The following is a 13,845-nucleotide window of genomic DNA, read 5'->3' on the forward strand; positions in this document are numbered from 1 at the left end:
TTCCCAGGCGAGGAAAGAGCAAAGCCTGGTGTGTGTGGTTGAGGGGCACAAGCCTTACAAGGGGCATCAGAAGCGCAGAAAAAGAGGTTTCATTTTGAAGGCTTTTCATTTATTTTTTTTTATTTCTTGGGATGAAGGACAGAGTTTTCTAGGTAAGAGGGCATGCTGGCTCTTCAGAAACTGACTACAAGTTTTCTACGTGGTGTCTGAAGGGAGTTAGGATGTGTAGCCCCCAGATTAGGTCTGGATGACTGTGGTGTGCATTTGCTTCTGCTTAGATCTATTTCAGCTCTGGAGTTCTTCCCTTTTGTGCCAGTGCTTGTCAGAACTCTATGCTTGTTTGCTTGGATCATCCCAATGTCAGTTATTATCCATGACCTTTGACCCTATACATAGGCCAAATGCTTTCTTTGTAGTGTTGGTGGTGCAGAAAGGAGGAACAGTGTGCTCCAGTAAACCAAGACAGGGCAACTTTTTGACGTAGCTGATAAACTCATCTAGATAAAAGAACAGGACATTAGCTGCTCAGACACATGCTGGGAGAACTCCAGACACAGTGTGTGCAATTTCTGCCTTATTGGCCGTTCTTCATTTACAAGTTCTTTGCAAGGGTTACTAGTATTCTGAGCTAAGTCATTACCAACATCAGAAAAAAAGGTTGATACGCCAATTCCAAGTGCACAATCATGACCGATTCCTGGTCTCCAGAGTCCTGAAAGCACAGGAAAGATGAAGTGCATGTCACTTTATCTAGGACCATGGCTTGTGACCCTTGAAAGTTACTCCCAGAGAGCTGAGATGCAGGCATCCACCCCCTTGCAGTGTTAAGAACAACGATTGTGATGTTTAATGTTATTTTGGCGCAAAGGTAGAGGTGGGGATGGGGAGAAAGACCACCTGTCATCATGGCTGAATAATGCGAAGACAGCAGATGCCAGAGATGCTTAGTTTTGAAGGAAGGGTTGTGGGTGTTTGTTTGTCTGTTTTTTAACAGACATATGGCAGAGAAGAGGAAGCTGATGAACCCACCCTTCACTTTAAAAACCCGACAAGGAAAGTGATCTTTAGAGTGAGGAGCTGGGTTTTAAAAAAATGGTTGAATCCTGAGATTTGTGAGATCCTAAGAGTTGATTCTGGAGCAGGTTGGCTCAAGTAGGTGCTTTTCACCTGCTGTGCTGTTTGAGCTGCAGAGAGCTGCCTGTCAGTGCTCAGTGACAAAGACAGAGCCTGCGTAGGAATGCGGGAGACCAGCAGCTACCAGCACCCAGGCTGGCAGGGCGAAGGCTTGGATTTCTGTAACCTCTCTGCTGTATCGGGAACATTAGAACAATTAAACAACTTATCAAAAATATTGTGCCCCAACCCTCCAAACAGGCAGTGTTAGATTGTGCCCCAACCCTCCTAACAGGAAGAGGCAACTCTTTCTAAAGCGTGGACACCTACAGACAAACATGGAAGACCAACCTTGTTTCTCCTCTTTGAATTATATTAGATAAACTATCATAAAAATTCCAGGCACGTTGCTCACTATGGAGTGTCATTAAAAAAATAATCTCAAGGCTCTGGGCTCAGATTTTTCGTGAACAAGTTTCTTTCCTCTCATTACTAGACACGTGGGCTTGGCTAATTACCAGACTGTGCCTGCGTGCTTGTGTTCTTTTAAATTATTTTATTTATTTACATCCCAAATATTGCCCCCCCCCATCCTGGTCATCCTTCTCAGAGTTCTTCAGCCCATTCCCTCTTCCCTTTGCTTCTGAGAAGATGTCCCCTCACTGGCATCTCTCTCTGGGGCATCAAGTCTCTACAGGATCAGAGTAGGCACTTCTTCTCCCACTGGAGTCAGACAGGGCAGTCCTTTGCTACGTATGGGCAGTGGGGGTGGAGTATCAGACCAGCCCCTATATGTTTTAAGGTTGGTGACTTAGTCTCTGGAAGCCCCCAGGTGTCTGGGTTAGTTGATACTGTTGTTCTTTCTATGGGGTTATCATCCCCTTCAGCTCCTTTAATCCTTCCCCCAACTCTCCCATAGGGTCCCCAGGATCAATTCAGTGGTTGGCTGTAAGCATCTGCATCTGTCTCAGTGAGCTACTGGTAGAGTCTCTCAGAGGACAGCCATGCTAATGCCTGTGTTGTTAAGGGAGGATAATGGCAGTGTCACCTTGTTATTGCAGGGATGCTATACAGATGCTATATAGATGGCATTTACTGTGGGACACACAAAAGTCATAGTATGGTTAGTGACTATGGATTACTGTGTTCTGGATTTCAGCAGTCCACTTATAAATGCCTCCTGACAGTTGCTGCAGGAGAGATGGTGTTACAACTATTAGGTAGACTTGTAGTTAGTTACACATCTCGATAGCACATGATTAGTGTGTGGAAGTCTCTAGTGGAGAGATACAGGATTGTGTGTGGTTTAGCATATTCCTTAGTAATGTGGAGAATATGGAAGATTTGCTGTTTGGATTTGTAAACAACATCTAAAATTTTGTTGCTTAGAGCTCAGATTAAATTTAATTGGCATAAAGCTCCGTTACGTTTTGCCTTTGGGTCTACCAATCACGTAAGAGATAGGATTTAATAGCAAATGTGAACAACCTCAGGGCTTTAAATTATAATGTCATTTTGTCATCAGGAAGACAAATACAGTTGTAGTTCACATTGGTTGATGGATCGCAGGAGGATCATCTTTCACTTCGTTGATCTGGTCATGTCGCATGTCAAATATTGTGTTCATATCTGAATATCCAACCACAGGAGGGTCCCTGACAAGACAGAAGGAGGGTGACAAAGGACACCACTTCAAAACCATTCTATGCAAGGTGGAGTTGAAGGCACCAGAGATGTTCATCTGAGGGGGAAACCAGCCCAAGGCAGTAAATATATTCAAGTATTTGTCTGCCAAACGGAAGGGAGCAAGCTATTCTCTGATAGTTCCTGAGGTTTGAATCTAGACTGGACAGTGCAGGTTATTAAGACTCAGGAATAAAGAAACAAATCAAATGTGAGTGAGTGGGAGTGTTCAGCAGAGGAAATGGCCGACCCTGTATATCCACATGCATGGTCCCTGACCTCATTCAGACAGATGACCAAGACTGGCAGAGTTCAGGTCTGAACTGCAGGTGAGAATGGAGTGCTCTTCTTTCATGGCGAGCATGAAAAGAATATTTTCTGTTCTTGTATGCAAGAGGGAAAAGAATGCTTCATGTTTAAAAGGGAACTGTTTTATTTATTTATTTATTTATTTATTTATTTATTTATTTATTTTTTAACTAAGTTAAGCCTAAATCTGCAGCTAACTGTAATAACCCCCCACTACCTGGCCTTCTTTTGCTTATCCAGCCATACCTCTGCCTAGGCTGGGAAAGCCTTCCTGCTTTCTTCCTCAAATCTAGTCTCAAAACAAACACAGAAGAAAACTTTTACATGCAAATTATTACAACGATATAGTCTGACACATTTCTAGGAGATCCAAGAAAACAGTAGTTTCAACATACAATTATTAAGCGGCAACTGTTTGTGAGACAGAATGCATTTGGGTGTGCCAGGCAATAGAAATATAATACACGTGCAACTCTAAGGAGTGCAATCTGATAAATATCGCTCAGCATTATACTACAATAGTCAGAACTCTTTCAGAAACTCAGGGCAGATTCTATTAAAATGTCAGGTGGATACGGTAACCTCCTTTTAAAAAATGTATATATGCACATATTTTACATGTATATAATATATTATATGTGTGTATATATTCATTGTTTCTTCTTTTAAAAATTATCCCAAAGGCTGTTTCCCCTTCGTCTTCCCCCCCCCAGTCTCTTTCCCCACTTCCCCTCAGCCCTCCCCCACTCCCCTAATCCACTCTTTTTTCAGAAAAGGGCAGGCCTCCCATGTATAGAAACTAACCATGGCACATCAAGTTTCAGACTGAAGCTGAATGAGGCAACCTAGTAGGAGGAAAGGGTTCCTAAAAGAGTCTGAGATAGCCCAAGCCTCCACTGTTAGAGTCCCACAAGAGCACCAAGCCACACAACTATAACATGTAACCAGAGGAGGTAGGTCTGTTCTATGCAGGCTTCCTGGTTCAGCCCATTTGGGGCTCAGAAGGTGGAAGAGAGAGCGCCGAGTGCCTCTGGAACAAGCTGGCTAGCAAGACTAACCGAAACTGTGAGCCGTGGGTATCCGCAGCGAGGAAGGTGGAGTGATGGAGGATTTGTCAGCACCAGCCTTGAATGTCCACACGCACACAAGCACACGTGTGAACATACATACCAGCACACATTTCATACAAACGAAAAGAGAGCAGATTGGGCTGGAGCGTAGATTAATGGTAGAGTGTGTGATTAGTATGCTTGAGACCCAGGGCTCATCTTATAAATAAAATACTAACTTAAAAAAAAAAAAATTTCATCAATATAAGTCCATAAAATTAGGAATGTTTTAGAAACAGTAACTTACCTTTGGTATTTATATTCTGCTATACAAAAGAAACCAGGAGTTTAAATGAGAGCCACAGCATGAAATATGAGAGAAAAGTTTAACTCCTCATGTCCCAACTTGTTTTTAACAGCATGCTTTGTGTGTTTCCAAAGGTGGAGCCAGCAGGAATCATGCAAATCAGAGGAAGGGAAGTTAAGGGAACCTATAGAAGTAAACCAATCAAGCCATTGAAGCCAAGAAGACCTGTAAGATTCCAGGAGGATAAAAAACTAATTAAAAAGTAACTTCCTTAAATTTATATATTTTCTGTTTTCTTTTTAAGTATTTCCTTTTATCTTATATGTGTGAATGTTTGCTTGAATGCATGTATGAGCACCAGATGCATGCCTGGTGTCTGGAGGGGCCAGAAGAGGGCACTGGAACTCTTGAAACCAGAGTTAAGGATGGTGTGGGGTCTGGGAATCCAATCCTCACAGGAGCGTTCAGTGCTGTTAACTACTGAGCTGTCTCTCCAACCCTTCTACACAATCTCTTATGCAAAGATTAGTCCTTCAGTGGTTTTATGTAACATTGCATTTTTTTTTTAAAAAGAAAAACTAAGCACCTCATGTGGAGATCTAAGTGAAAACTCAGAAGAAAAGCTTGTGGTGACTTTTTTTTTTTAAATGTGGGATGGGCGTATTTCCATTCACACTCTCTGTTTCTGTTTTTGAAGACTAGTTTTATAACAATATTTGGAATAAAAAGAAAGCCTGTTAGAGATCATTGCTTTGGTTATGGTTTGATTTCCTGTTTTTACTGTATTAATTTTACTATGATAAAATAAAAATCCAACTAGAAGTGCTCACAAGTCAGTCAATGTAATAGCTTAGGTTTCTCTCCACTGTTCATTTGTGCCTCCCTCTTCCCTGGCTGCACCTTATTGAAGTTTATTTTAATATTATTATTGAGAAAAACATTTTTATATATTTTGATCATGTCTTCCTCTTCTATAACTGGCTCCCAGATCCTCCCTACCTCCTCACCACCTAACTTTATATTCTCTCCCTCCCTCTCTCTCTCTCTCTCTCTCTCTCTCTCTCTCTCTCAAACACAAATGAACAGAGGAACAAAGTCCCAAACAAACAGAAAGGAAGAAACACACACATATACATAAACACACACACACACACACACACACATACACACACACACGTACAACCATAAACAAAAATGTACAATCAGAAGACCAACGAGATAAAAGTTGTCCAAACGAAGTAGAACAAGATTAAAAGTTTATGAAAATGTTTTCTAACAGAAGTTTAGCTGTCACACAAGCACAGGTTTCAATAATGTACTGTGAGTGTGGCTCAGATGCTACTTTATCCTTTGCAGCTCAACCTTGTTGAAACTGGTTTTCTGTTTTCTCTTCCTTTCAAGGCTATTTTCTTTTCCTCTTTTTTATGGGCTGCTTTATTCTAGATCAGCCTTCATTTACCTCTTTATAGAGGTTTAAAGAAACTTTAATTATTGGCTTTTTACAGTTGCTTTGGATACAAGGAAAGCCCAGACATGGAAGACAACCTGTTTAATTTTTCCTTAACTGCCGGCTTAAACTTTGTAGATGGACATCACTCACAGTTTAGTGGTTGAAAGTGAGTCCACGGGCACGGAATTCTGAAGCTGATAAAACATCGAAATTGGCATCTAAGTGACCCGTGCATGCCGTTGCTTATCTGCATTGCTCGAAGCTCATTGAGTTAGCAAGATTATGTATTAAAGCAAACAGTGACAGCAGGCAGCAAGCATTTTACCTTCAATAAATAGTTACTGTCAGATTATCAACGGAGCAGAAACTTCTTGATTTTTTTTTTTTGTCCCTAAAAATCCTTGCATTTAGTGCATTAAGCAAAGTGGCATGGCCACACACAGAGTCGAGGTCTTTTCTTTTATGTCTTAGTGTTTCAAAGGATGACAAATAGTCCTGCTTAAAGAGAGTGTGCTGTAAAAACACACAGGCTTTCCCAGAATGCCGAAAATATTTGTAGACCTCATTGATATGTATTTGTTATTTGAATTGCTGAAAGCTGAGTTTTAGAAATTTCCATTACAGAGAAACAGAACTGAAATGCAGGGGGAAAGAGATAGGGCTTTGAAGGAAGTCACTTATAAAAGCGAGTCCTGGAAAAACCATGCAGAAGCCTTTAGTACACTGGTCCTTTGTCCTTAACCAATCCATCTTTTCTCACCAGTGACTGGGCTTCAAAGTATGTGTTGGCCCTGGGACACAGTTCCCTATCGCAGCACACTGCTCTTTGGCCCAGTGCACCAAGACAGCATCATTTTCTAACCTGTTTTGTTAGTCTGAGGGAAGCACAGGAATCCAGAATGCTTACAGTGCTTCTACAGAAAAACAATCAGTTGTATGATCTGAAGCACAGTCTACCAGCCCGGACCTGTCTGAAGCAGTCTGATGGTTCAAGTAGGCTTGACACGGGAACCCACCTCTTTGTTCCTTTCCCTGCTCCTCTCCTGCCCCCTCTCCACTTCTCCCTCCCCTCAGTTTCCTAGGTAAGGGAACCTATAGCCTTCCTGGTCACTGCTTTTCACGCTCCCAGTGAGGTTTCTTGTCTCTGACCCTTCACTGCCTTTAGATGCGCTGCTGACCCTCCCTCACAGTGTTCACACTCGCTACTCCTTGTCCTTAAGGAACTCTATGCTATTCTGGAAAAGTCATAGGCTACTTTGTGCGTGACTGACTAATGCGCACAGTATGCCTACCAATAGGCAAAATGCCATGCAGTGCAATTCAGTAACCATAAAAATAAAGTAATTCTACAGCCCGAGAATCTCATTTTATTTTTTAAAAACTAGTTCTCATAAATTAGAAAAAGACATTTATAAAATATAAACACCCCCTCCCACCATCAAAGGGGAAGAATAAGGTAGAAAATGGAGGAGAGGGGGGGGCAAGGGAGGGAGGGAGGGACACAGAGAGAGATAGAGAAACAGAGAGAGAAAGAGATATGTTAGAGGTGTCTGTCATCAGGTATTATTGGAAGGATGTTTAGACATGAACAGGTTAGACAGCAGTCTCTCTTTGTGTCTTGCCCTTCAGGTTGAAAACAGTTGACATCTGCTAAGTGAGAGGCTGTTTTAGTTGCATTTACTCTTTATAAGTCAAGACCTATGGCCAAATGAGAATTCTAAAAGTATTTAAATGCATTCAGTGTTCAGCCCCAGAACTACACTCTTACCTTGGGTTCTGAACATCAGGCAGGTACAGTGAGCAACAGAACCACTGTGCAGTGGAAAGGGCTAGGATGGATGTGCAGATGAAACTTTTCAGACGGGAGAAGGCAGCACAGTGCTCAGCTCACCAGAGGAAGCCTTGCCCGTGAGGGGACCGGGTCTGCAGTGTGCAGGTACTGATGGCAGGGAAGGGACCAACCTCTGCGGCCTCTGCGACCTCTGCTTTGCATTGGATTTGCAAGTGAAGGAGAGAGATGCTAGATAGTTTATATCTTGAGCATAAAGAATCCAGTTTGTTGTTATGTGATGATGGGAGAAGATTTGGGAGCATTTAGCAGAGAGAGAGAAATCCCCATAGTGAGGATTTCACCTATGTTCAAAGTGAAGTTCGAACCTGGAAGGCACACCCAATCAGGGAGCTATTGACTTCAAACTAAGACAACATTAAAAGATGAAAATCTGGGATAGGAGCTGCTCCAAAACAGTCTCATTGGGGGAGAGCGATTTCAAGAAGGATCGACGCTGCCAGCCGTGCCCTGAAGATCTTATAGAATGCGATCTGCAAGTTCTAGGCCAATTCAAGTCAGTGGCGTGTTGAGGTTGAGTGGCATCAGAGGAAGACCGCTTCTCAAGACTTCTGTCTGGAACAATTGGAAAGGCATTGTGTTTATGGGCAGCAGTACTGTGTTTGGAACCCATTAGCCGCTAATTCGATGTCCTGGTTAATCTAGGCCTGGCCCAAAGAAAGGGTGATCTTTATGAATGTGTGTGTGTGTAATATATAATATATTGTATATATTATATTATTATATAATGTGTTATATATGTGTATATATAATATATATACTGGAGAAGAGTTATTTTGTGAAGATTAGAATGTATAAAGCACCCAGCACTACACAGCCTGGCACATAGTAGGTGTGTGCTGGGTTGGATGGCAGGTTGGTTGGATGGCAGGTGGCATACAGCATCAATAAAGCAGACCATCCTGACTTCTCTTCCCCTCACCCACAGGCAGGAGAGAGGCGCATTTCAGGAGTGGGAAGGGATGTTAACACCTGAAGACACTGTTGTACTGATGAGTTTCTGTAGTGTGGGCATTGTTACTAGGAAGAAACTCTAGGCTGAGTTACAGAGTTCAAGAGAGGACAGAAGAATGGAGGAATGATGAGTCTATTTTAGAGCTATTCATTGTGTGGCGTATGTAAGACACACAGCTTGGTATAAAATAGAAGCTCTGGGCATTTCCCTATGCTGCAATATTAAATTTGTCACAAAGCATCATTATTGTCTTCTGTCTGATCCTGTACCTCACTGTCCCTTTTAGAGCCAGCACTGAGTCGGCAGAACCCATGTATTTCTCATCTAACACTCAGAACGATGGAAGAAGCTCACTTTATTTCCCGTTACAGAATCCCGAAACCTCGGCTCCTTCCTCGTCTCCATGACCTGTGCACCACAGTCCCAGCCATAGAGTTGCCCATGAATCTGCGCCTGGCTTCCCGAGTGTACCACACTCCCGACAGGAAAGGCCACAAAGCTGTGCTTGGACTACTGGGGTCATCTCTTCTAGGTGATCACTGTATTGATGAACAGAGAGAAAGGTAAGAGTTTTCTGGTTATTTTGTTTTAAACTGTCAAAAAACATTCAGAGACAGGGAGAGAAGATGGGAGAGAAACAGCCTTTTAATTAATCTATGGCATAACCGTCACAAAGTGCCCTCTACCCTTCTAGGCTCTGCCTTTAAAATTGTTTCATTGGAAATTAAGTTTTTAACACAGAACACTGAGAGGCAGCTTTACTCATAGCAGTAATTTATCATAAGGAATGTGATTGCTTCTCCTCTCCTCTCCTTTCCTCTTCTTCTCTTCTCTTCTCTTTTTTCTTACAACTTTATTTAAATAACAGAGATACATGTACAGATTTTTAAAAGCATTTTGGCATAAAACTATATGAATATATTTTTGTCAGCACTTGATTTTTGTTTAAAGGTTTGATAGCATGCATTGAAATTTTACTAGTTACCATAAGCATAAAGTACATGTAAAACAAAACGTAACATGGAAATAGTCAAAGTTTTAATGGTGTGTATAGATTAAACATAATGATTTTTAAATTCTCTTCTTTCTTTTCTCTTCTCACCTCTTCTGTTTTCTTTTCTGTTTTTCTAACTTTATGACAACTCTGGGATACAAATGTGGAACGAGACACATTGATGTTAAGCAGTTTATCTCATTTTATGCTGTTAAAAGAATCAAGGTTTTGGGAAGAGAATGTTAGGAAGTGTCTGACTGAAGTCTACTGACACACTTTGGTCCATGATTGTGATTAGAAGCCATGATTGTAGAAACCATTCCAGCTGTATGTTTTCTTCCTTTGGAATCTACACATTGCTCTGTGAACAGTGTGTGATCCATGCCTTCCTCATGAGAAGAAAGGGGAAGAGAACTGATTATCGGTTTAATAGCAAAAATACTCTGAGCATAGTGTTGCCTGCATGTTTTGTATCTGAATTTTCAACTGTTAAGGGAGAAGTCATAATTTTCATTTAATTCATGAAGGAATTTAGGCTTCATAATATCAAGGTACTTGCCCATGTTATCTCTGAATAGTGGATGGAATCCAGGAATGTCTAACTTGGTTTTACCCTCAGTCATTTTTTTTCCTATCATTTTTCTCTTGTAAAATATCTTTAAGATATTGTGTCCTAACCACTCCTCCTGATTAAATTTTAGTACCACAGTCTCCAGATACACCGAGTGTCTATTTATCTACATTAGCATTGTATGCATCTTTACACTTGTACAAATAAGGAAAAATGTTTGTATTATCTGACCCTCCCCTTCCCCAAAGGGTGAGTTTTCACATCCACGGGTCAGTGGACCGCCGACACCATCTAGTCTCTTACCTTTGAAAAGATTGGGTAGGACTCAGACAAGAATCTTTTCCCTACATTAAGAAAAAATATTAAATTAAATTGGATTCTTTTTAGAATTAATGTTTATGCTACATAGACAAGAATACGATCTTAAAAGATCACCTGCAGCCGAGTTCACACACTGCTAATGCTCACCCACTCTTCATAGTCCGCTCAGGTTGATTTTTCAGTAAAAACTGGAACATTCTTTTACAGTTTAAAAATCATTGATTTTCAGCAGTCATAATGAATTTTAATTTGACTCTTTCCAAGAAAGAATTCAAACCGTTATTGGACCTAATTCTTACAGAAACAACGTACATACATCTGAAATCTCTCAGTTTTGTCAAGTCACTGACAATATTTTGAAAATCAGCGTATGGGGATTGGAAGTTTGGGAACTGTTTCAGCATCTCTGATTAAAACAAAACAAAACAAAACAAAAAAAAAAAAAAAAAAAAAAAAAAAAAAAACAGCCGAGAGCTGGGAGTACAAAATAAAGACCATGTGATCATGTGTAATCCAGTAGCCATGAAATTTTACCCTGCCCTTTGAAGACTGTAGCATGCCAGGCCAGCTCTCCTCCACTGAGCTGAACAGCTTTCTATCATGTACAGACTATGTGTTAAAACTGCAGCTTTCTTTCCAGTCCTAAGCTTTTATTTTCCCCAGTAAGTCTCTCTTTTCCAAGAGAGTAGGTAAATGCTCCGTCTGATACTGATAATTCTTGGCAATTTGTTTCCACGTACCAAATACGAGGTGACTTTAAGTACTGAGTATTTAACTCTTCAGCACGGATCTCTTGAGGATCACCTTGTTGAACACAGCTTTACCTTTTCAAAACATATCTGTCTGCAGAGCCTACAGGTTCCCAGAAAGGCATAACTTTCCCCACCTTTAATAAGAGTTCTGAAGAAATGCAAAACAAGTACCTCTCACTCCACAGATTGGCTTTTGCTGTAGTGGAAACAGTGAACTCTAAATCATGATAACACTTGTGGTTATGAAGCCTTAGTGCTTTGCTAATTCTACTCATGGGGTTGTTATTTGTGGCAAATACCAAAAATATTTTAGCACATACATTCAGTTTATTCAAAATGGCAAAGGTACTAGTCAAATGTGCATTTATATTGTTCAATACTTTGTACTGAGTCTCCACTTTAAAATGAATTTTGTGTTTTATAGAGATATTATGAAACATTTATTTTGATGTCTTAGTATGAAATCTTATTTTTGCATGCTATGGTTTAAACCTTGTGCACGTTCAGTAATTGTTATACCCTTAAACACTGGAATGGACTTTTATTGTGGTTTTGGAGGTAGTTCACTGTTATGTAGCACAGGCTATCCTAAAATTTGATGTACATATCAGGCTAATTTAAAAGTTGTACCTGTCTTCCTGAATTAAGGTCTCAAAGCAGGAGGACAGACAGTGGGAGCACTGAGACGTTGGAATTGTTAGTAGTTAGCAAGCAGCTGCTCAGACATTTCTTGTTAATGTGCTGAAACCATACATGACATTCTATGGTGTCAGCTTTTCTCCCTGAGTTATGTGTGAGCAGTGAATTTATTTAATCTATTCTCCAATTTACTAAGCTCTGGGTATCCATGAAAATTCATGACACTGCCCAGTTCTTGCCATCCTTGTAAGTGTAGTTTGATTTTTGTAAATTAGCATTTCCCCCACCAACCTGGTGAGAGACAAACATCCACACAGACAAGATACTCGGAGGAAAAAAATGTCTGTGTATGTATGTGTGTATACATATATACATATGTGTGTATGTGTCTTACTTAGGGTTTCCGTTGCTGCGAAGAGATACCATGTCCAAGGCATCTCTTATAAAGGGCAACTTTTAACTGGGGCTGACTTATAGGTTAGGAGATTCAGTCCATTACCATCCAGGCAGGAGAATGGCAACTTCCAGGCAGGCATGGTGCTGGAGAAGCTGAGAGCTCTGAAGGCCAACAGGGGAAGCCTGGCTGCTTTTCCAGAGGACCAGGGTTCGGTTCCCAGCATCCACATAGCAGTTCAGTTGTCTGTATCTCCGGTTCCAGAGGATTCAGTGCCTTCTGCAGGTCTTCTCATGAACCAGGCTTAAAAGTGATACACAGATATGCATGCAGACAAAACACCCACACACATATAATAAAGTAAATTTATTTGTAACTGCTCTTTTTATATTAAAGTTTTTAATTACTTGCCGCATCCACATATATCGAAGTTTTTTTTAAAATACTTTACTCTTCAGTTATGTGTACGGTATTTTATGATATGCAGAAGTTTTGATTTGCATACAGTAAAACTTTTGTGGGCTGGGACCCAAGACATGGCCTCACACAGTAGCTCAGGCTAGCCTGGAACTTACTATGTAGTCAGGGTAGCCTCAAACTCACTGTGATCTTTCTGCCTCAGCCCTCTGAGTCTTGAGAGTTAAGGCAGGAGCCCATGCCCTGCTCTCTAGCATACTCTATGTGTTTTATTGTTGGTATGGTTATCATAAAAGGCATGTCTACACTTAAACTTAAGGGCATTGCCCTGCACTTTCTTTTAGAGATTTTATGTCTCTCCTGAGAAAAATTGCCTGATCTGTCTATAACTTATTTTGTAGTCTTTTAAGTAACCTCTTTTTATTTCTCACTGATTTGGAAACACAACTGTTTCAGTCTTTTTGCTGTTACTCTGGGAGATACCTAAGAACAGGTACTACACAAAGGGTTGTCTAGTGCTCAGTGGGGAGATTAAAGGGGTGTTTTCGGCTTCTCCTCTCTGGAGATGGGTTGGCAGCAGATACGATCACAATGGCCAAGACATGGACCAGAAGTCACAGGGTTGAAAGGAAGCCCTGACCTCATCTTCCCCCACTGCTGTGCTGTTACTTTGTTTATTGTTGAGACAAAAGACTTGAGAAAAACTTAAGGAAGAAAGGAGTTGTTTGGCATAATAGAAAGGAACATGTACCTGAGACTCTGATCTCTAGGCAGCAGAGAGGTGCATTCTGGTGCTTAGCTCTCTTTCCCTTGTTTTCATTTTATTCATTCTGGGGACCACGCCCATGGGATCCACATTCAGGACCTTACGGGACAGCTGATGGGGCTCTACTTTTAAATCTCAGATCCCACAGAACTGAGTCTGGCTGTGGATGCTTGTTCCATTCCACTGATTGGTTGAGGTAAAACTATGTTGTTGATCTACATGAATACAAAGCAGATGATGCAGACATGCTGCTCTGCCATCACTGACTTCAACCAA

The 13,845-nt window shown here is 41.0% G+C and overlaps 1 protein-coding gene across 1 annotated transcript in view; it reads left to right on the forward strand.

The window, feature by feature from the left end:
• Positions 1-13,845, forward strand: part of TTC6 (tetratricopeptide repeat domain 6) — a gene marked incomplete at both ends in the record, with an annotated part of 174,830 nt that overhangs the window by 29,686 nt on the left and 131,299 nt on the right. The window contains 2 exons of the mRNA XM_080912417.1: positions 4,596-4,723; positions 9,087-9,278. Of these exons, the coding sequence (XP_080768543.1) occupies positions 4,596-4,723; positions 9,087-9,278 (320 nt within the window). The remainder of the gene's footprint in view (positions 1-4,595; positions 4,724-9,086; positions 9,279-13,845) is intronic.

The sequence above is a fragment of the Micromys minutus genome (genome assembly GCF_963924665.1).
Source record: "Micromys minutus genome assembly, chromosome: 1".
Taxonomy (NCBI): domain Eukaryota; kingdom Metazoa; phylum Chordata; class Mammalia; order Rodentia; family Muridae; genus Micromys; species Micromys minutus.